General features: G+C 38.0%; 1 protein-coding gene across 1 annotated transcript in view; it reads left to right on the top strand.

The window, feature by feature from the left end:
• Window positions 1-5,698: 5,698 nt before the first annotated feature.
• CFAP44 (cilia and flagella associated protein 44) overlaps window positions 5,699-23,547 on the top strand; it is a 37,863-nt gene continuing 20,014 nt past the window's right edge. The window contains exons 1-15 of the mRNA XM_014957234.1: window positions 5,699-5,815; window positions 6,819-6,981; window positions 7,746-7,848; window positions 8,168-8,384; window positions 9,887-10,001; window positions 10,514-10,678; window positions 11,908-12,063; window positions 12,677-12,724; window positions 13,798-13,897; window positions 15,145-15,239; window positions 16,810-17,019; window positions 17,961-18,071; window positions 19,489-19,641; window positions 21,813-22,034; window positions 22,506-22,651. Of these exons, the coding sequence (XP_014812720.1) occupies window positions 6,865-6,981; window positions 7,746-7,848; window positions 8,168-8,384; window positions 9,887-10,001; window positions 10,514-10,678; window positions 11,908-12,063; window positions 12,677-12,724; window positions 13,798-13,897; window positions 15,145-15,239; window positions 16,810-17,019; window positions 17,961-18,071; window positions 19,489-19,641; window positions 21,813-22,034; window positions 22,506-22,651 (1,958 nt within the window). The 5' untranslated portion in view covers window positions 5,699-5,815; window positions 6,819-6,864. The remainder of the gene's footprint in view (window positions 5,816-6,818; window positions 6,982-7,745; window positions 7,849-8,167; window positions 8,385-9,886; window positions 10,002-10,513; window positions 10,679-11,907; window positions 12,064-12,676; window positions 12,725-13,797; window positions 13,898-15,144; window positions 15,240-16,809; window positions 17,020-17,960; window positions 18,072-19,488; window positions 19,642-21,812; window positions 22,035-22,505; window positions 22,652-23,547) is intronic.

Below are 23,547 nucleotides of genomic sequence, written 5' to 3' on the forward strand. Positions count from 1 at the left end.
TGTAGATACTTAGCTGAAAAGTGAAACAGGAATGAATATTCTAGTGCTGAGATAGACCACCCCATACTTCATTTGAAATGTTGCTCTTGTTGATTTTGCTTTACCACGTGTGAGGCAGTTAATTTTATTACCTGTTGCATTTGTGGCACTGTCCCCATGTTCATTTTTATGATTTTCCTGTATGCTGTAAGTTAATAAGTAACTGTGGTGATGTCACCTGATCATGTTTCTGCTTAATAAAAACCCAGTCACCTTTATTCACAAGGCAGACTTTAAGAGACTTGAAACTCTTGCTTGCATGAGACAGAGCTAGGACATCCGGATCATACAGAGGACTACTTTAGTTGTAAGGCTGGAAATTAGGTTTTATTTCTTCTAATTTTATAGGAAAATATTTTGAATGTGTGCAACATGGTGATAGAGAGGTTCTAAGCAGGGCTGTCTTGTCCACTTTTCCCTCTTTGATAGTGGGGGAGGAAAGAGACAATGGGCTTATGATAAAGGCAATGTGTCTAGATCCTGCTATGTAGCTTTATCCTTGCCGTCTCAGTCTCCAACTAGTAAATAATTTATATACTTAACTGCTCGAGAATTGATATGTTCTGTTATTGTCCTTGCTCTCAAGTCGTCTAACTATCGTAAGAGAGGCAGCAATATTCTCTAGTACAAAAAATTTCTTCTTTGGGATTTTGGGTCAATTGCCTGAAACTGACTTTTATTACTGATTTTGTAGTAATGCCGACTGATAATGATACACAGACAGCACTGGATAGCTATGCCTCATTTACACTTGGATATTTTTCTTTGTGTATAGAAGCACTAAAAGACTTTAAATTTTTCTGAATGAAAGTAAGTTTTGCAAAACTCCACTGCTCGCACATGTTGCGCTCAGCAGCAGCCCAGTAAATCGCTGATATGCTCTAGTGTGGCCTGAAGGCTAAAAGGAATGCTTAGAGAGTTGTTCAATGGCATGCTGGTTTTCGTAAAGAAATGGAAGACTCAGAAAAAAAACTGTTGAGGGGACTGTTTCTGAAGATGAGCTAAACAAGCAGGACTTGGCAGATGGGAAGAAATCTGATGCATCCAAAGCAGAGGTAGACTTGAAGAAGTTGCGTTGGCCTGAAACAAATGATTAGCCTGTAATTCCTCAGGGCAGTCACGCCTCATGATAAGCCAAACATTGCAATCATTACATCAGGCCAGTGTTACACCCAGGCCAGAAAGCGAGCAGAGGGTAGTCTGTATGGCTCATGGTATGGTGGATTGGAAGCAATGAAGCAAAATGAATTCCCGGGACAAACTGAGTTCCTTCATGTGGAATAAAGACAAGTAAAGGAATAACACACAAGACAACCTCTCCTGAAGGAAAGAAAAAGTTACTTTTTTTTTTTCAAAGCCCACCAGCAGCCAAACCTTTTCTGTAAAAAATTGCACGTTTTGGAATGAACCAAAAAATGAAATCCTGCAGAAGTAGCACAGTGTAGAGATGAATTTTTAATCTCTTGTTTAGTACCGGTACTGATGGCACTGTAATTACCTTCTGCAGTAATAGTTCTCTATTTCTACATATCCTGAATTAGTGGACAAAACTCACTCACCTGAGGTGAGGTAGGTGATGTCTTTTAAGCACAGTCACACAATTAATGGTGGGGCAGATGGCTTAAAATAATAACTATTAGATATGTTCAGTTTCTAAAGGAAAACCATAGGTCATGTTTTGATCATTATTTAATTTGATGCATTTTATGCAGTTGAAGTATCAGTCATGGGGTTTATGAAGGCAAGCACTGCATTTATGAAGCTTACACACTTAAACACCTATATTTTCTGGAAAGAGGAAAAATGTAGGATGACAAAATATAAAGGAAGTGGTGTCATCTCAGTGAATTTGTGTTATCAAATAAATACCCCTTTGATTTAATTATCTTGTATTTTGAATAAATGGGTCGATTATCTGAGACAATAAATCTCTTAATGTCCAAATTTACTGAGAATTTTTGAGAAGCTTCCGTATATAAGGATTTTGCGTGACAGCAAAATTGCCAAGAAACATCTTAGTTCTGGAATAACTGAAAGAATATACATGAATGAACACATTTTTCTATTCTGAGATGAGCTGTGGTTTTTAGGAACATAGCTAAGAGAAAGGCAATTTGAAAGAAAATTAAACTTAGCTGAAATTCACAGCTTATAGCACTGGGCACTGACACAAAGACAATCCGAATTCACTCCTGAGCGAGTTCTTAGAAAGTGAAGTGGTGAAACTGATGTGGATCTGGTACAGTGTTTCAGGTCAGTTTCTTGAATTATTAAGACACGGGGGGAAAAGTAATACCATTCTGGTCAGGCACAGTGTATAATTATGGTTGGCAAAAATGTCTGTTTGCCAACTTGGTTTTTTTTTCCCACTTCACACCTGTTCTACTTGGCACTATCTCAGTTTTCAGTATCAAAAGCCTTAATTCTAGCTTATATAGGAAAACTGTCTCAAAAAAAAAAAAACCAGGAAAAAAAAACCCAGCATTCAGAGAGAAGCATGCCTTTGTCACAGGGAACTTATACAAAAGTTTTCTGGATCACTCAGCCCTTGAAACTCAGAATCTGCGATCAAAGTAGATGTGTGCCCCCTTTGAGCCTCCTCAGAGTCTTTAATTTCAAAATTTGTTTTGGCACAGTGCTTGAATACCATCACAGTAATAGGCACAGTGAACATTGCAATAGCTTGCTTTAACTAGAACCCAGATATCAACGCAGGCGGAAATGTTCATACTCTCTTTCAGCCTAAAGCATTTTCCAGATAGGAATTAATTTATAATGAAAACTATGATAGTCTTAATTTTTAGAAGATAAATGATTGCTAATTAGTTACAATAATTTGAAATTTTATAGCACTTTTCTCTATGGATATCAAAACACTTTGCTAAGATGGGTAAGTATTAATATCCCATTTTTCACAAGAGATAACTGAGACAGCCAGAGGTGAAATGGCTGGTACAAATTGTACACGTCATTACCGGGCTTGGAATTAGAATTCAGGTCTCTGAACACTCCACTATATATTTATGCAACTAGTCTGTAACTATTTCTTCAGCTTAGTGATATCGGTTCTGTTACCTCATTAAAACTCATTAATTTCATTTAAATATATTGAGATATATTGCAACTGTTTTCTTTTGATTTGTTTTTGGAATGTGAAACTTTCTGCATGTCTATTTTCAAGGTTTTCTCAGCAGTCTTGAGGGGTAAAAACTAATTCTTAAATGAAATTATTCAGGAAGGTCAGTTTCTGGTAGAGACTTTGAACCTTTGGATGAAGATTTAGTAGGGCAGGTTGACTATATAATGACAAGAATGACATGTCTATAATATTTCTTTGCTCTCAGTGTCCTTCTGGTGGATGGCATTATGTTTGGACACTTTGCCTTTCCTGAAATATCTGAAAAGTCTGAAATGCCCCCAAAATCGTTTCCCAAATGGATTCTGAACCAAAGCCAGAAATAGGAAATGCATTTTTAGGACCTTTTTATTGGTATCAAAGCTGGGTTTACATGTAAAAAGAGATTCGCTTGCATCCTGCCTATATTTGTTACTCTGAATATTTAGGTTTCTTTACATTAAACTTGCAAACTTTTTGATTCCTGTTAGTATTTTATAGCTGTAATATTTGTACAAAGTTGCTCTAATGTTCATTTTAAGGTGTTTTATTTGGTAATAGAGAGTGTGTTTGAAATCAAAAGGCAGAACAAATTTAGAATAAGAACAATGCTTCTGCTTTTTTTGCTTCTTTCAGAGACATTTATATAAATAAGCAATGTGTTTTGGTTTTATATGAAAAAAAAATTGGATCTTTCCCACTCCAGAGGACAATGGTAACTAGTGAAATTGTAGCACTCTGATAATCTGAGAATTTTGAGAGGAGATGAAAATGATATAACCAAACAGAAAGTGCACAGGCAGATCACAGTGGTGTCTATGAGCATTTTCCACCATTATATAGTCATTTCAATATTGAACCTACAGTAGCTTCTGGATTCTCCCACCACTCACCCCCTTCCTTACAAGTATGCGTTCATCTTCAGTTTCTCTTGGTGTTGCAAAATTTCATTTAGATTCTGCTCAAAGATGACCACTTCCAGTGAAGTTCTGGGCTGTCCACTTGGTCTGCAGTTCCTGCTGCCTCTCAGCCCATAAAGAAAATTTTTGCAGCTTAGACCTATCTCTGTAGCTAGTACTGCAATCAATTAATGAAATCCACCAGTCTCTTTCGGTCAGAGACCTGTATTTCTCTTTCTAACACCATTTTCATCTTGAAACACCTCTCCAGTGTTTATTTCAGGTGTTCTGCATGTCATCTAATACACTAGATCTAGGCACCATGGACAACAAAATCCACTAGCGAGTCTCCTGTGGAACATTGGAAGGATTTTTGACACTTATCTTGCTGCATTACTTGTGGCATTTGTTTGATGTTCCTATTAGACTTTTTTCATGTTACAGGATGTATGTGTTTCCTTGTTTTCCTAAGTTTTAAACTATGTTTTTTTTGAAAGCAAACTTCCTCCTAGACTTAATGCTACACAGCAGGAAGTCCATTGTTGGGCAGAAGGGATTCTTTCTTACTACTATGAAACTATGTATTTATTTAATGTGACAGGTATGAGCAAATTAGTGAAAGGAATTCATACCCAAGAGAGTAATTCCAATTGTTGTTTGCAGAAGAAAGCAAAACAAAGGAATCATCAACTGCAGAGGAACAGGAGGCAGAAGTAGAGCAAGTGGAATCAGACAGTGAGAACATTGGTGAGTACTGCTTTCCACTGAGGAGACGTTGGTAACTTAAAGATCCCACTACTTTCTATTTTTCATTTTTTCACTGTTATTGTTTCGAACAGCATCTCAGACCAGTGCCGTCAGGTTACAGTTACTGAGTTTCTCTGCTCCCTTTCAGTTGGCTTTTGATGTGTACTAAATTTTGCACTTTCCCATGGCTGGTCTCTGATCCCTCTGGTTGTTTTCCATAGAACACTTAGGAGAGAAAAAAATCAAGACAAGCTTACAAAATAGTAATGAGGATTTGAGTTGAGGTATCAAACTGAAAAGTACTTTTAACAAGTGCTTATGACAAGTTGGAAGTCAAGTTGACAGTATTCTGCACTGCAGTCCAGCAACGAACTACACTGGGTCACACATCAGCAGTTTGCCTTTTTGAGGACAGTGATGGCTTATGATGGTCTCTTGTATGTGTTTTTACTAATTGTTTTGTATAATGATGTGCATTCAATAGCTACTGAAAAGAGACACTTTAAACTTTATTTGGTTTCTACAGCTGAGACCTAAACACCACGCAAAGCTGAACTGAACTACTTTGTTAGGTCTCGACTTTTAAAATCAATTTTCATAAAACACTCTCATTTTTTTTCCTTAAATTCATCAGGTTTGAATATTCACAGTAGAGTTTTTAGAAGCCTGAGGGAGTGCTTGTTACAGGCTGTTCCAGGTCTGCCTGTTTTGAGCTATGGAGTGCCTATTATTCTGATGAAGGAGGCAAGGAATGTGTGAATCCTTCCCTTGCAAATATCAGCAAGGATCCTAAAATTTATGGTCAGTATAAATTTCCTTTATGTTCCCACTTCTAAGATGCAGAAGGTGCTTTGGAAGAGGAAGATAATAGTGAAGTACTCTCAGAGGCACAAAAAAAGCCTGAGAAGGTAGAAAAGAAAATCTCGGAAACTTTCTTCTATAACTATGAAGATATATGTTCACAACCATTTGTCACTGAAGACTCTGGAATACCAATTAACCTTCTTACTCTTAAGTATCCTTTCTGGTGAGGGCTGTGCAAATTTAAAGCTAAGGTATGTTTTTAAAATTTTACTTGTCTGATTTGGAGTAGCCTGTGTGGCATTAGTGGGATACATTTGGTTGAGACACAGGTAAGAATCCTGACCAGTTACGGTTCCGGGTGAATGTAATCTTAAATGTTGTCTTGACCTTATAAACATTTCTTATTTGACATAATTATTTCTGTTATAAAGACTCTTGTAGAACTAGATCATGGCCAAGTTAATGTGACCAGGCCGAAGACTAGCCTAAGAATATCCCCTACAAAGCTCTCCCTTTCTGGTGTTCCCCAAGAAGCAGGGGGGAGGGCATGAGAAGAGCAGCTGTGTACCTCATACTTCCTCACAGATCTGCTAAGGGAGATCTGTAATGTGGTGCTCAGAAGATCTAAGTTGTCAGAATGAAGGAAGTGATGCCTGTCAAATAAGAGCTACAGTAAGTCATTTGCTAGTCAAGTAGGGTATGATATGTGACTTTAACAAGTGCTGGTGGTTTTCTCTGAGACACAGTGAAGTTGCTATTGAAGACTGGATTTTTTCTTCTCTACATCTGCCTGTAAACATTTAAGAGATGAGCTTGAGCACTTCCTTGGTTTGATATCATTTCTGTAAAACAGTTCCTAGTAATCTGAAGCACATCTCTTACACTTTGTTTGAAAAGAGAGCACTGATAGAATATGAATTCCTTGCAGTCCCAAAGGATCCAGCAGAGGCAAGAGGTGTAGCCCTGTAGTGGAGATGAAAGGATGGACTAGAACTTTAGAAGGTCTTCACTTGTGCCTTCCCCTCAGTTACAGAGGCTTGATATATTTTACCTTCACTGTATACTGAACAAAACTATCATCTCCTGCTATCAGGCAGGAGACAGTCACCAGATTCAGTATTCCCATTTCAGTTCTGGTTTAAGTGTTTCTATCCACTTAGTAAACTTTTATAGAAAGCCTGTGTCAAATCTTTTCCTTATTGAACTGTGCTCAGACATTCTTTTGGATATGACTGCACCAGAAGCGTAAACCTGCTGCCGATGGATAGCAAAACACTGATTTATATAGCTGGCAACCAAGTGGTGCTCCTGGACCTGAAAACTAAATCTCAAAGTTATATCCGGAGCAGCGGTGGTGGTGGAATTGGGTTTGTCACGGTATGGCTTTTGTTTCATGTTTAAGGATATTAGTCACTTTCTGGAAGTGAAATGTTCACTTGTTTGCCTGATGGAAGATTTCTACAGCTGCACATGCATATATATATAAGAAAGTATGGTATTGATTAGGGGGATGTGTGGACTATGCAGTGTGGGCTACTAAGTCCATCAGCATAATTGGTAGAGGACAAATACCTGCATACCTAAGTCCTAGGCTGAAGTATCTGTTTTCACTCTAGTAACTCTCAAATGCTCTCTCAGGATTTGAAGCCCTGTGAAGGGCTCTGCCACCTCTCAGTTGTATTCCCCCTTGAACAAGGGTTTCAGAATACCAGCCTCAGACTGTTCTACCCCACTGAAAGCAGCCTTTTCTGGGGAGTCATGGTACATCTTTGTATCTTCAGAACAATGCCATTCAGGATGGCTTTTCTGCAGCTGCCTGCTGAAGTAGGTGGCTGCTTACACAAATCCTGCTCATGGAAAGATCAGCTATTGAGTTGAGTGAGGTAGGAACAGTAAAAGAATGCATAATAAAGCAAATTATTTCACACTGTCATGGTTCTGCATTATATGTGCAATATAGCATTTTGTGTGCATAATGGCTTTACGATTTTGCGTGCATAGTAGCTTCGTGCTAATATTGAGCAATAGATTGGCAGTTGTTCAGAATAAACACACAGAAAAATGCAACAGTAACTCAATAACTAGTAGAATAGAGACGAAGGTGTCATTACAGCATGCAATGGGGCTTTTGCTTTTCCCAGGCACACCCTACTAAGCAGTACTTTGCAGTAGGAGAAAAAGGAAAGAAGCCAAACCTCATTATCTACGATTATCCTTCACTGAGGCCCTACAGAATTCTACAAGGTAGTGTAAAAAGTTTTATTTTCATTTTACACAAGTGGGCCAGTGTTCGTAGATCCCAGCAGATGGAGTAGTGGATCACTTCAGAAGTTTAGAAGGAACTACAACCTTTGGTCGTTCAAAGCAAAATAGAAAACTCTGATTTCAAGCTTTTTCATTGTTGCATGGGAGGAAACTTTTATTTAGTAGAAATAGCCAACTAAGAGCTATTACCTAGTGGAAAAAATAACTGCTGTGAAAGTTGAGCTCCTTCTAAGTAGATTTTCCTATTGTTTCTTCTTCTTTTCTCTGTGTACGTATTGGGGTTTGTATGTTTCTTCAGGTGGAACAGAGGAAGCTTATGTTTTTGGTGATTTCAATGATGCTGGCACTTTGCTGGCCAGTATTGGGAGCAGCCCTGACTACATGTTGACTATCTGGGACTGGAAACAAGAAAAGATTATGTTGAGGTCAAAAGCTTTTTCACAGGATGTCTACAAGGTCACATTTTCTGCTGATAACGAAGAGCAATTAACTACATGTGGAGTGGGACACATCAGGTAGGTTTACAGATTAGGATTAATATATATCACTTCTGAAGTCATAATATGTAGAAGATGACTAACAGGAATGTATCGTTAGCAAACATGGACCAATGAGAAATGCTATTTACCTGGCCCTTACAATTACAAAAATGAGAAAGTTCAAGTCAGGCAGCCAAATTTTTTAACCACTTTGCTGCGCAAAAATATGATTCTTGATGTTGAATGTCAGTACCACTGGCTCCATTCTTGTAATTTCAACAAGCATCATGGAGAGGTAATAAAAAATATTAATATATGCATGTCTTCTAGCTGGTAACATAGCACATATGCCCCCTGTGCCTTCTGGGCTTTCTACCTTTGATTTCTTGAACTCATCTGCTGTTTGGGCAGCCATTAAATCGGGTTGCCAAATCATGGATCAAAAATCCCAATACCACCAAAAGCCTGCAAGGAAGCCTTACAAAAGATGACACTTCCATAGACTCCCTTCTCTGGTAAGCAATTCTCTGGATCCTTTTGTAATAAAAAATAACACACAACTTTAAGCTCTTTGGGACAGGGATTAGCTTTGTATTCTGTATTTATCCAGTATTCAATGTTAATACAGCAGAGACTTAAGATATGACTTGTAATTGAAATGATACCTTTAAAATTATAACACGTCTGAAGTTTCTCTAAATTTTAACAGAGGAATCAGATCAAAATCTGAGATTTGCTCTATAGTTTGGTTGCAAAGTGGGTCTGAAATAGCAAATGTTTATTTAGATCCAGAATGAATGTGATTTAGAATACATTAATTATGGAAATCTGACAAAACAAAATCCCTTATATATTTTCTTTTGAGCTAAAATAATATTAATAAACTCTGGCATAGCTTTTATAACACGATAAACATGACCTTTCACCCAAATGTGGTGTCAAATTCCAATTTCCAACACCTGTCTTAAATGTAATATCTCCTGCACACTCAGTGAACCATCCTTAATTGTAGTAGATGTTAATCTTTCTGTAATGTAGTAATTTAAAGTTATGTTTCATACTGCTAAAAATATAATTATAAAATAGAAACAGCTTTATAGGCAAGCTCAAGTCCATGGGGGTACTTGGATGAAATTCAGTGAAGACCTTAGTCCCTTGTATTTACAAAGTTGGGCATCATCCAGTGGAGACAGCAAGAATAAAATAGGCATCCCTAAGTACATGTGTTGGTTGTAGCTGGAAAGACATAGCTATGCATTTTGCACTAGTTTTAAACACTAGTTTAATTTTCATTCTGCCCATTCCAAATACCTCTCCTAGCTTTTTTCATAGAGGTAGCATAGGGAAATGTTTATGCAGTTACAAAGCTTTATCTCATTTTAAAAAGAAAAACCCAAGGTCTCCTGCTAAAAAGAATAATAAGTGAACAGCCCTTACCTCAGAGGCATGCTTGGTAAGATTATTACAATGTCTGAGAGGGTCTGAAGAGTGTGCTTAGGAAATCTTTTATCAGAGCATGGTGTTTTTTCTATACTCAGGTTCTGGAAGATGGCTCTCACATTCACCGGTCTCAAGTTACAAGGAGCTTTGGGCAGGTTTGGAAAAACAGCAGTGACTGACATTATAGGTTATGTGGAGTTGCCTGATGGGAAGGTAAGTAGAGAAAAACTTTAATTGATTTTATGTTCCCTCTCAGGCTTTGATATAAAGTCTACCGAGTAAGTTGAAGAGTTACTATTTGCTTCAAAGTGATTTGAATTAGTCCCTCAATGCACTGCTCTGATAAGCTAATATTGACTTTAATTTGCCAAAAACCTGGCTTGCTTTTTAATAATTGAAAAGTACGGTTAGTATTGTAATTCCCAGACAAAAGATCTCTGTTGGCTTAGAGCGGAAGCTTCTCTTATGGGGTAGTGAAAGCCTTAGTGTAAAGAAATACAAAGGCTGTTAGCCCTAATCTCTAACCATTTCAGTGCCTGTAAATTATGTCACATTTTAAAACATTGAATCTTCTTGCCCTCTACACCTTCTCTTGCAAATATCTGTACATTGCTATCGATTTAATGCTTTAATGGAAGGAAGCCACAAACGTGAACCAATTCTTGCCAGTATTTCTGCATGGTTAAGGGCAGGTGTTCATGTGCTTCTCTTCATTTGCATTGAAGGTTATCTCGGGGACCGAGTGGGGCAACTTCCTGCTTTGGGAAGGCGGCCTCATTAAAGTAGAGCTCTGTCGAGCTGGACACAAGCCCTGTCACAGTGGCCCTGTCAGCCAGTTAATTCTGGATGAAGGAGAACTTATCACTGTTGGAAAAGATGGGTTCATTCGGGTGAGTTTTGATTCTGTTCTGCCTTTAGGTGTGCAAATTTGTGGTCAGCAGGTACATGTTACATGTTTCCGTTACCAGGGCTTATTTATGGAGGCAATTTTGAAGTGCAGTTTCTTTCTGAGAATGAATTTTGAGAACAAATGGGATAAGAGCACACCTCCACAGTGTATATGTTTTAACTGGATAGTGTTCACCAACATTCTGTTTAATAGTAGTAAATAAATCATTTTTCACTCCAGTAAATCAGAATAATTTTCGGTGATTCTCTAACAGCTTTGTTCTTGTCTGCATTCTAACATTTTTTCACGTGTAGTTGTGGTTAATCTTTATAATTTTCAGGTCAATTAATATATTTGGTGTTCTTTCAAAGGGTAAATGACAGCCATATTTGAAATTAATTTTCTGAGGATTTGAAAGCTCAGATTATTAATGTTAAAACGACATGGAAATTTACTAGCATCTCAGAGATACATATACTGAAATAGAGGAACAATAAAAAAAAAGCATCCTGAAGTTAACAGATAATTCTATAAATTAAGGTCAAAAAGTTTTTGTTATCTGTACCACCAGTTTCTGATCTCACCCATCGGTTATCAAGGATTTTGCAATCTTTTTTGCCTCCTCTTTAAGGGAATACATGATGTGTCATCTGTTCAAGTGTGAAAGACCCGGATAGTCAATGGGAAGCTGACTGTTATAGACAGCAGAAGGTTTCAAACACTCTTGAGTTTTTTATGTTGTTGTGTTTCATAAATTGATATTGTCCCCTTAGGAAAGTGCACTTCGTTATAAGGGTGCCAACTGTTGTCTTGTCCTTATCCCAAAGAACAGAACACGGATGTGTTAGATTTCCCATTCTTTCTTCTGCATTGCAAGAGCAATGCTGGAGCAGCCAGATATCATTTAACTCTCTATAGTTCTGAGGCTGCCATGTATAGCTCTGCTAGTGCCAGGGATGAATTTAAGCTACTGTTGCTTCAGAATTGGACAGAGAACTTTGACATTTAATTTCAATTGCGCCCAAATATATCAGATAGTAGTTGCTGATTGTCACTGTTCTAGGTTACATTCAAAGCAGCGAGGCAGGTATGACAGGTTTCATGCTCTGCCTGTAGAATCTGCACTCCCCTGGTTTCTTGTAATTTTGAATTTCCATATTAATTGTGTATGAAAACATAACCTGGCCTTTTAAAACGCCATTTTTTTTTAATGCTTCTAACGCCATGAAGATGTGGAACTTTGAGGCAATAGATGCTGCTGACTCTGTGGATGACACAGGGTTACTGGAAGTGGAGCCTATGAATGAACTTCATGTTGGAAGGAATGTCAGTTTGAGTTTCATGGCAAAAATTCACGACTCTGGACGACCCGTTTGGTATGCTCAGGTAAGGTACACACAAGTACATAACACCTCTGTGGAGAAACACAGAATAAGGGAGGTGATGTTAAGTAACAGCAGGAATCCATTACAACTCAGTACATTTCTTTCACATATATATAGAGATACATATATAAAATCATCATCTTCTTTCAAACACTGGAATAGGCTTCCTAGAAGGGTAGTTTATATCCCATGCCTCTCAGTGTTTAAAAGTCGTTTGGACAATGGCTTAATAATACGCTTTAACTTATCGTCAGCTCTGAAGTGGTCAGGCAGTAGGACTAGATCGTCATTGTAGGTTCCTTCCTGCTGAACTGAACTATGCTATTCTACTTTATGCTATGCTACTCTGTTCTATGTTTTTAGTGTATAGTAACATGTGAGACACTGGCTTTCAGAACCAGAACTGCGTAAGAATAGGAGAACGTCAAAAGGTATTATCCGGGTTCTGTTATCCTGGACTGATGGATAGGACTGATAGGACTAACATCACCACATTTAATTGTTTCAGTTTCACAATAATCATTAAGGAATTTTTAATAAGTTACTGTGGACAGTTTTATTTCTAAATTGAGTTTGAAAATATTCAAGTTACATGTTATGTTTTTCTTCTTCAGGATACCAATGGAGCAATCTGGAAGCTGGATTTGACTTTTTCTAATATGGTAAGTTTGTTTTCTTTTTCCTTCTTCTGGTTTCCACAATTCATTTGCAATAACTTCCTTTAACTATATTGCATGCGTCTGGAATGGAGTTTGTGTTTTATGAAGCTGCACAGTTGAAAATTTTAGCATGGAAAATATGGGGGTTTTTTTCTTAAAAAAATTATTTTCATAATGTTATTGATTATAATGATTGTGCAAGATTATAAAAAGTAATTTGGTTTTTGATTCCTGACATTTTGGCTGCCAAATTCAGGTTACCTTAAAGGAGTTTTATTCTCAAAAACTGGTCATAAAAGTTGCATGTATGCAGGAAATGAATTCAAGGAGTATTGATATATCCTATCTAGATAGAGACAATAGTAAGGATTCTTTCAAACACCTAAATGACATAAAGAACTAGGAAGAACAAGGAGAAAATTAAATATACTTTGCATGTTTTATCCTACTGGTTACTAGTGTTACTGCTGGAGATGTTTTTGCTGGAGAAATAGAAGACACAGTTAAAATAGGGGCATCTAATTTTTGGTCCCAAACATGTTCATGTAAATGGGAACAAACCTTTTGAGTAGAATAAAGGTCTGTGGCAACAGATAAAATTATATTCCAAAAATGTAACGGTAAATAAAAGATGTGCAAAGCGTACTATAAAAATGTAAAAAATGTATAGCAAAACCTAGAATTCTTTGCGTGATGAAATGATTTCCCAGGCAGCATAAGCCCTAGGCTTGAGAGCATTTTTTTTCACTTCAGAGCAACAGCTCTTTGTTAAAAATACTAATTCCAACCCTGAAACCACTTAATGAAAGACATTCTCCTTTATTTTCACATAGAAAATGATGGAATTTTAAATTAACGTAATGTTCCTACACTAATTTTGCTCATGATCTTCTTATGAACATTTAAATTAGTAAAAAAAGGGAATTGCATATAGATACTTTATGCATGCCAAATTTTGTTCACACAAACAGCGACTGTCTAGGTTTTTCAGGTTTGCTGTAGGTATGACTGGTAATACCATATAAGTACAGCTCCAGAATGTAGCAAAATTGCTGTTCTTCTGTTCTGCACTGCAGACCCATGATCCAGAGTGTCTCTATACCTTTCACTCTGGAAGGATCGAGGCTGTGAGTGTCTCTCCCATTACATACCTTATGGCCACCACTGCTCTTGACCGTAAGTACACTATTCCTTTCCTCTCATACCCCTGTAATTGTTTGTGACAAGAAATGATGCTTGGTTTGGAACTACTCTGTTTTGAACAGAAGTTGTGTATTTGTTCCTGAAAAGTCACTTTGCAGACAATTGTTATTCCTGGGAACAGTTCTTTAGTAGTTAGGACAAATCATTAATGTTTTGAAATAATGTATTAAGCCTGCTTCATCTTAAAAGCCTGGGATTTTAACAAGAGAAGTTTTTAATGGGAAACTTTGTAAATTCTATTCATTCTGAAGGAATGGCTGAAAAGATGAGACATTTGGTTTGAATACCAGGGCTTATATTCAAAGCTCTGGATCGATAAGTGTTGGGATTTTTGTTCTGTAAAGAATTACATACATATCTAGCATTGTGTAAGTCATTGTGAATATTAATATTTGTGGCTTTCTCAAAAAATGCAATAGCTATCATGCTCTCAACAACAGTTAACATGTAGTTACAGGCATATTTATTTAACTTGTAGAACTTTTGCAATTCAGGCCTCTCACAGTTAGCTTTATCATGGTTTGAAAGAAGAACCACTGGCCAGAACATTAACAATGTCATTTACACTCCTCAGAAAATGCTACAAGGTCTTTAACTCAATTTTTGTGAGCAGTCTCTTGTCATTTGTCTGTGTTATACAAAGTACATGCTCTTCTAGCCTGAAGACAAACTCCTACCAGCTGAGCAAATGACACTTAGGATACATGCCAGCTGGAATGGAATTTTATGCAGACCAATGTGAGTGTCCATGAATCTGTTAATTTCACCTCTGTTGAAATTGGCTTTTCTTTGGACAATCTCCCATTTTCATCCATTTAGGTATTTTCCTCCCTAGGCAGTCCCCAGTAGTAGTATATCATCTTTTCCTGTGTTGTCAGTACAGATTTTCCTTACAGCGTGCCTCAGTTCTGTGATTACTTGAAAATTACATATGGTGGTCTGCATGGGGCTTCTTGTTACAGCCCTCTGCCCTGACAACTCTTGGGAGTGTGTAAGTTAAAGAGTGAAGAAAGCTTATGTTTTGTTCATGAGCACCATGCTAGCTGTGGTAGTCTGAAACCACCGGTCATGTCTTTCCAGGCAGGCATTTGATACTTTAAGAGAAAAATTAATAACATTATATCCAGCTTTTTATTCAAACAAATAGACATTTCTCCATAAACCTTAAAATGTAAATGACATTGCAAGAAATTAATTCTTACTGTCTCCTTTCCACACAGGGTCAGTGCGTATCTTTGATTTCATCAGCAACAGCGAACTGAGTGAAATTAAGTTTAAACAAGGAGGAACAGCACTGATGTGGGCACCTCGTGTTGTGAGTTTTTACCAGTGTGCTAAAATAATTCAAAAGGGGCCTATGGGCCTCTCAGCATCAAGAAAATTGCTCACTATACAAGACTTTAAAGAAGTCACTGTTAGGCCATGGTGGAACTTACTGGAGTAGTATGTATATATAAGTTCATGGAGTAGTACGTATGTATATTGTATGTCTACAGTTTGACTTTACTGTGGATTATCAAGTATCCTACTTTGTATCTTCCTGAGATTTTAAAATCGGATCTCAATATGCAGTCCCAGAAAGAAGCCTTAGTTTATAGACTAACAGCTTCTATTTAACCCACACAGAGTAATTATCAATTAACATGAGTTAGTTAACACGTTTTGAAATGACAGCCCAGACAATCCACAAACATTTGGAGATAAATTATAAAAAAAACGTTGCCAGAACTGATCATTTGTGGAGTGTGGAGTCTAACACTTTTAGACATATTTGCTAGTTTTAATTAAAATAGTGTCTAGTTACATTCTTGAGGAAACATAGTGAGCCTGGTGGGTTAATTATAGGCAAATTTATGGAGGAAAGCGTTCTACTTGAAATTCCAAGGCAAGGGAAACACTATAATTCTGCCCATGCAGACTTTTAGGGATGCTGTTAGGTGATGACCTGTATATTCAAGCGGTAAGCTGACTACCACAATAAATTGTTCAGCATTACAAAACTGACTCAGTTCAGTTTTAAAAAAGTTGGTACTAAACACAATCTGAAAAATCAAAAAGGTACTTAGTTTATCTAGCTGCACTTAAAATCCCATTAGATACTTACACATAGCTTAAGGTGCTCAAATGCATTTGAAAATTTGTGCTGTTAATCTAAGAAAATTTCACCCAATGTACTTTGAAGCATCTGTACGCCACAAAATCCTCCAGCAACATCAGGTTAGATACATGAATGATGACATGGATTTAAAACTGCCTAAATGGCTGGGCCCCAGGGTGTAGTGATCAGCAGCACAAAGTCCAGTTAGAGGCAAATCTCTAGCAGTGTACCCTAGGGGTCATTATTCGTGCAGGCTGGAGAATTGGGCTGAGGAGAATCTCATGAAATTCAACAAGGGAAAATGCAAAGACCTGTGTCTGAGTAGGAATAACCACAGGTGCCAATACTGCCTGGGTGCCCACCAGCTGGAAAGCAGCTCTACAGAGAAGTATGTTGGGATTCTGGGGACACCAGCGCTGACCATGATCCAGTAATGCACCCAAAGAAGTCCAGCAGCACCCTGGGCTGCATTAGGAAGGATGTTACTAGTTGGTTGAGGGAGGTGATCCTTCCTCTTTACTCAGGACTGGGGAGGTCACATCTTGGCTGCTGGCTCCCTAGTAGAGGAATGATATGGAATCCAAACCAGAAAATAGACCCCAGTTCTCCCACTCCCTTTACGGGAGATAATAAACAACATTTCCCATGTATGAAACATTCTTTGTGCTTTAGCAACACTTCCATGTAAGATGAGTTACACGTTAGCACCAGAGCATGTGCCATACGGATTCTTATTCTAATCTCTCAGATGTACACTGTGATTTTTCCTTCATTCTTCTGCTCAAAGGTAAATCCAAAAGGAGGTCTAATTGCTGTGGGATTTGAAGATGGTGTTGTCCGCATAATTGAGGTTTATGATCCCAAAGGACTGCCCGTTCTTGCAGGACACAAAAAGACACAGAATGCAAAGATAAATATGAAACAAGCTTTCAAACCTCATGCTGCTGCAGTTACAGCCTTGGCATATGAAAGGAGTGGAGATGTGCTTGCCACAGGGGTACGTATCACTTCTTTTGGTTATTTTTGTTAAGGCACAAATGTAGAGATTATTTAAAAAGATAAGGTAAAGTTTGTTTACTGACAACACAGTTATACTTCTGTTACTGCTCTTGATTGCTGCTTGTAGTTGTCTGCAGTGCTGGGGAAGAGAATGATCTGTTTGAGCTCCTATTTGTTTTCTGAAGGAAAGCAACCGTGCAATTCATGCAATTCATTTTGTGAATTACTGGACTGATTAGTGTGAATACTGTAATCCCTTTTGAAGGTAGATTTGGTTCATTTTGGGATTAGTTTAGCAGTGTCTTGGAATTAGTAAAAGCGAGTCCGTTCATACAACACCTTGGCAGCACTCCAGCTGCTGGCCAGCCCTGCTTGGCGTTACAACAGAATTGACCAGTCGGTTTGTCTGTCAGTGTGCCCGCTAGTCTCTGAGATGATTTCCACTCAATGTGGTCTTTCTTTTTAAAAGCTAGCCTTCAGCCATTTGCAGTTACATGTTCCTTGAGCTGAATCACCATGCATTCCACTTAATGTAGGATTTAAGCTGCTGTGTGTCATGTTGCGTACCAGTTCTAGATTTCCTTGTTATCCAGGGAAATCAGCCTGTGCTGTCTTATCTGAAAAATCAGCCTGAATGTAAGCTTTAAAGGAGCTTCTGAGGCAATGGGTAGAAAGCACATGGCTGGGAATGCCAGGTGAGGCCCATCAGGGCAATTCAGGGCTATCGGTGCACTCAGGGCTCTGGAGCAAGGGGAGCAGGATTTTTATTTCCTCCTTGTAATCATCATGGAAATTCAATTTTAAGTTCCAAGTCACTTGTAAGTCCCTCTGTTGAGTCACAAAATATTTGAAGTATGTATTTATGTCATGAAGTACTTACAGTCTTCCAAATTTTTGGTCAGTTTTGATTCAGTCATCATTTTTGGGCTTTTTTCTCAGAGCAAAGACAAAACTGTTTTCTTTTTTGCTGTTGAAGATGAATACAAGCCAATTGGATTCATCTGTGTCCCTGGCCCTGTGCAGGCATTACAATGGTCTCCACCTTCTCATGTGAGTAATACCTGTGCCTTAGCTTTTGGAAGGTTTCAGTCATCTGATAAAGAATTATTTGAGCACTACTGCCTGTGCCTTTTGACCATATTAAAACAGGCTTTTTCAAAGCTTTGGGACTACAATAAGAAAGCTTTTGGGTGCTTCTTGGAATTGACACTCTGAAGTGAGTCAGTGACATATTCAAATAGACTCTTGTTAATATTTTAATAGTTTTATAAGCTTAGAGTAACATCTGAAATTTTGATTGGTCCAGTATTCTTATTTAGAAGGGAGATAGTTCATTATATTTAAATGCTGACAAAGTGGCCAACAAAGTATGTTACTGGTGCACAGTGGCAAAGTGTAGCTGTTATTGCTTGTTCATGGGAACTGATAAAAACTGCATTGGCAAAAGAAGTCTTGCCGGTATGAACTCTATCTTAGTGAAGAAATGACAGATCTTGATCAGACAGTTGAATTTTGAGTCCTTTCCTTGAGGACAAGATACTCCTAGTTACTAAAAAAGCACCCATCATGTCTTTGATATGTTAGGTTCCTTCTGAGTAATTTGTCTACTGGTATCAGGTCTCCACTGTTAGATATGAACACTTACTAAACATAGTACAAGCATCTGGTAGTACACTACTTTCTTTGTCTTCAAAAAAACCCTCCTTGGTGATTAAACGCTATACATTTAATGACTACATTTGTAACGCTGAGATTTTATAAACATAAGAACGATATTATTTTTAGTTAAGGTTTCCATAGCAACTCTAATATGCCCCCTTTGTATATTTCTAGTGATGGGTCAGAAAAAATAATCCTCTCTCTGTTCTCTGGATCACTTAAAAATTTGAAACTAAATACAGGCTTGCCTTTTAAAATTTCAAAACGCTAAATAATTATTATCCTTACCTTGACTATTCTTCCTAACTTTGCATTTTAAAGACCCTGGCAGGTACCAGCAAAGAACAAACAAACTCAAAGCTAAATTGCCTTTGGCAAGATCCCGAGCCCAGTCTTGAAGATATAAGGGATTTATTAGTATAGAAATATATGAACTTTCAAGCAATTATCAAAACAAAACCTCAGCTCCTAACTTTTGGGTCAGATCCGTCCTTTAACTTAACCAGACTCCCAAAATATCATCATGCTGCTTCCAAGCTAGGCAGTGTCAGAATGATAGCTGTTTTGTATATGGCAAGGACTTCTTCAATTCCTTAGCTTTGCCTGGGATACAGAGCATAAAAGAAGCTCACTAATTTCTGATGTCCATTTAAAAGTGTCCATTTAAATAAGAGCACAGTTAAGAGTTAATGCCTCCTCGCTGGAGTTTGGCTTTGTGCCTATGCATCTTTTGACTAACTTTTTCTCATTTTTCTTAATTCCATGTATACATCTGCCCTATACTTGTAATTTCTGTGTTTTTTTACAGGTGAAGAGCACACTGCTCATCCTTTGTGAGAATGGCTTTGCTCTCCAGGTTCCTGCCCCTATCCCTGAGGAACATGATACAGTGTCCACCTATCAAATAAAAAACCTGCCGACGCAGTACTTCCATTTTTATAGTATTAAATCCCGAATCAAGGTAAAAAACTTTCCTGTGGAGGAATTACATGTTTTTCATGTGCCAGAGGACAAAGCTACCCAAAAAGGTTTCTATTCTTTGTATTCAATCATAGGTATTTTGCTAAGCTTCTTGAAGAGGAAGGCCAGGTAGAGTCCATTTGTAACATTTGAAATTACAAGTTGTTGTTTGCTTATTCAAATAGAACATACATCACACTGAATGCATGATGTGCATTTTGATTGGAATTAAAAGATAGCTTTAGTGAAAGGGAAATGGTTTGGTAATTTGGTAATTTTCAGAAAAAGTATGTTTCTTGTGGTTGATGTTAGCCCTGTAGGAAATCCCTTTGAACAGTCATAAAACAATCATGTGGTCACTTTGAGGCAAACATGACACATCTTTTTTTCCAGCAGTTATATATTTCTGTTTTTTTTTTTTAAATGTTGTGATAACTTTAAAGGTGTGGGTTTTATTTCTGAATGAGAACTAAATTCCAGTACCTAAAGGGGGCCTACAGGAAAGATGGGGAGGGACTCATCAGGGAGTGTAGTGATAGGATGAGGGGTAATGGCTTTGAAGTGAAAGAGGGGAGATTTAGATTAAGTATTAGGAAGAAATTCTTTACGCTGAGGGTGGTGAGACACTGCAACAGGTTGCCCAGAGAAGCTGTGGATGCCCCATCCTTGGAAGTGTTCAAGACCAGGCTGGATGGGGCTTTGAGCAGCTTGGTCTTGTGGGAGGTGTCCCTGCCCATGGCAGGGGGGTTGGAACTTGATGATCTTTAAGGTCCCTTCTAACCCAAAGCATTCTATGATTCTGTAGCTAGCATTTTAGAAGTTATGTGGGGCCAAAGGAAAAGAGTTATGCCAGCTCTCAGCTATAGTTAATTTTGTGAAATTAAAAAGCAAGCCCCTTAGGAGCAGAGCTTCAGTGAGCAGGTGCTCGGTCACATGTTAAATCCATTACAATCCAGAAGACTCTCTGATTCTATTCTTAATCCTGTGACTTCTCTCCATTCTCTATTAACTGCTTCTGTCTTCTGAGTGGTGCATTACTGAATGTCAAGCAAAGCCTCATATCTTGTTAAAACTAGGAGGAAGTCAGCTTTCAGGAGAAAGATTTCTTGGTGGTTTTCTCACAGGAAGAACCACAAGAATGATCATAAAGCTAGCATACATACGTAAGCAAAGACTGAAAAAAATTGTGTGGAGTTTTGGAGTTTTTGGGGCTTTTTTTTGGTTTTGGATTTGGTGTTTGGTTTTGTTTTTTTAAGTTAGAAGAATATTAGTGGGAGACACTATAAATCTTTAAAAATAAAAAAGCTTTCCACAGAGAGAAAGAATATTAATTATTCTGTCTTTCCTCTAGGAATAAATCAATATTTAATAAGTTACAACAAGGATGGTTTAGATAAGATGTAATGAAAGATTTCTAACAGAAAGGGTGGTGAAGCACTGAAATAGTTTGCATATGCTATAGAGTCCCCATAGCAGTCTTTTAAAGGGTAGGTCAGACAAACATCAGCTGATAATATTTAAGGTTTAGCTGATTCTGCTTTCAGGCAAAGGAATGCTGTTTTGTAATACTTTCCAGACCTTTCTCTATGATTTGCTATCTAATATCTTCTTAGAGGTGTTTTAGAGAATATTTTATTTGTTTATGCTAAAGTAGGCTTGAATGGAAAGGGGTTTTTAAAGGTTTTATAAATCCGTAGATGTCTTCCCTTCATTGTTCAGAAGAAGTAAAATCCATTACTGCTTCTCTTTTTACTTTACATCAGTGATACATTAGAATTTGGGAATCTCAGTTCAGCTTGCAGTGCTTTTCTTTCTTCTGGGCAGGCAGAGGACAGGGCTTAGGCGTTCTGCAGAAGTAGTATGTGCTAATAGGTGTTAATTTTGGGGATAATGTCTCTGAGGAAATGCAGAAGTATGCTGCTCATGCAGAATGGTTTCTGCTTCAAAGGACAATGAGTTAAAGTATTTTGGAGAAGGGAAATAGGGGCATTTCCACTAGAGACTCCCATGAAGTCTAGTTGATCTCTGCTTAGTTGAAGGTAAAGACATTTCTCTGGATGTTCTATATATATAATGCCAGGACCACCTTGGATTTAATTTATAAGAATCCTTCAGACAGTAAAGTATGGAGTGCCTTTGTTTCATGTCTCCATGTTTCTCTGCTTGTAATAGCTGGAAGAGGAGATTGCACTGAGAGAGAAAAAAAAGCAGGAGAAGGAGAAAGCCAGGCTTGAATGGATAAAGCAGCAACAGGAGATGGGAAGGGAGATAGAAGAAGAAGAACCTGAAGAAGAACCCCAAGAAGAGCCATTGCCACCTCTCTACATACCAGAGGAGCCCAGTCCCATCCTCTGTGGGTTTTATTCATCACCAGGAAAATTTTGGCTTTCCTTGGTAAATCAATTTTTATTTCATGTTGACAGGATTGCAAAATGTGGCAACCTTCCCTTCACATCTAGGTGCCTTAGAAAACTGATTATTTGAAATCTGCTCTCTCTAGGACATGGAATCCCCTTCATACCGTATAGTTTCATTGGTGTTTGTGAAGTAAATCAGTAGTGTTACTCCAGTTCAGATTGTTCAGGAAATTTCCAGTAGGTATTCTTCTTGGTGATGCCTGAATGAGCACAAGCAGAAGGTAGAATCTTTAACACACTGGTAATTGCAATAATCACTTGTCATTCCAGTGATCACGGTAGCTTTTTTTCTGTGGGTAAGTAGGACCACTAGTTAATTGAAAGTAACATTTTCTAACTGATAGTAGACCCTTAAGAAAGGAAGAATTATTCTGAAAATTGCATTTACCTGGTCAGCTGCTTCAGCGTTCTTTTGTTACTATTTCTTCGTTGTCCTTTTCCTCTTCAGGGTGGGTATGACTCAGGCTTCCTCTATCATTGTGAATTCTCCTCAAATGATCACCAAGAAGACCCTGACAACAGGCAAGATGAACCCTTTGAAGTGATTCCTATTGAGGGTACCGACAACAATCCCATCCACCGAATATCCTTCTGGTAAAGCATTGTAGTATAACAGTTAGCTTCATGATAAAGCTTGATGAAATTGAACTTGGAAGGGAGAAGGGTATATTGCTTTGTCCTTTTTTTTTAATCATGGGTCAACTGTAGTTTGCAGGAACTATCTCTGGACTTCCTATCACTGAATTTCACTTAAAATTTGTAATGGACACAGTTGGTCACTGTGTCTGACAGAATAGTTTTAAAAGCCCTTTGAAGATTAAAATGTCTGATTTCTAATTAAGTTCTGATTAGCACTCAAACATCTAGATTGTAGATCTCCAGGAGACCCATTAGAAGCCTCTGGAAATAGTGATCATCAGAGCAGCAGTTCTTTTTGGTAGTTAACAAAGAGAGGACACGGTTAGCCCCTGATGAGAACATACAGGAATCAGTCCATCCCTCTTGAGCAGAGAATACAGGCTTCTCAGGACTTTCTGTGAACTGTACAAATGAAAAGGGTAAACTATTTTCAGACTCCCAATATTAGGACCACTGTAAGGCTAGACATGATCTGAATCTAAGGAAGCAGGCTTAGTTCAGGCTTTAATCTACAGCTGGCTGCATTCACCACCATCTGTACGAGATGGAGAGCAGGGAGGGACAAATTTTTTTCTGGTTCTCAACTTGGTGTCTGTTACCCTGCACAACTCGGGGCTGAGACCAGTTTCACGATACCCAGCAAGTGCTGGAACACTCCCCAGCAGCCAGTTAGCAGGAAAAAATGTGTAGTATTATCACACATACTTGAAATGGTCCAAATACTTTGCTCCCATCTTACAAACTTCAGAAGGCTACATTTATTCAGGTAGATTAGCTCTTCTAAAGACGTATCGCATTTTGAGCTGTGGCCTTACTCATTACAAGCTGCCTGTTGTAACTGTTTCTCATTG

The sequence above is a fragment of the Calidris pugnax genome, unplaced genomic scaffold (assembly GCF_001431845.1).
Source record: "Calidris pugnax isolate Ruff unplaced genomic scaffold, ASM143184v1 scaffold225, whole genome shotgun sequence".
Taxonomy (NCBI): domain Eukaryota; kingdom Metazoa; phylum Chordata; class Aves; order Charadriiformes; family Scolopacidae; genus Calidris; species Calidris pugnax.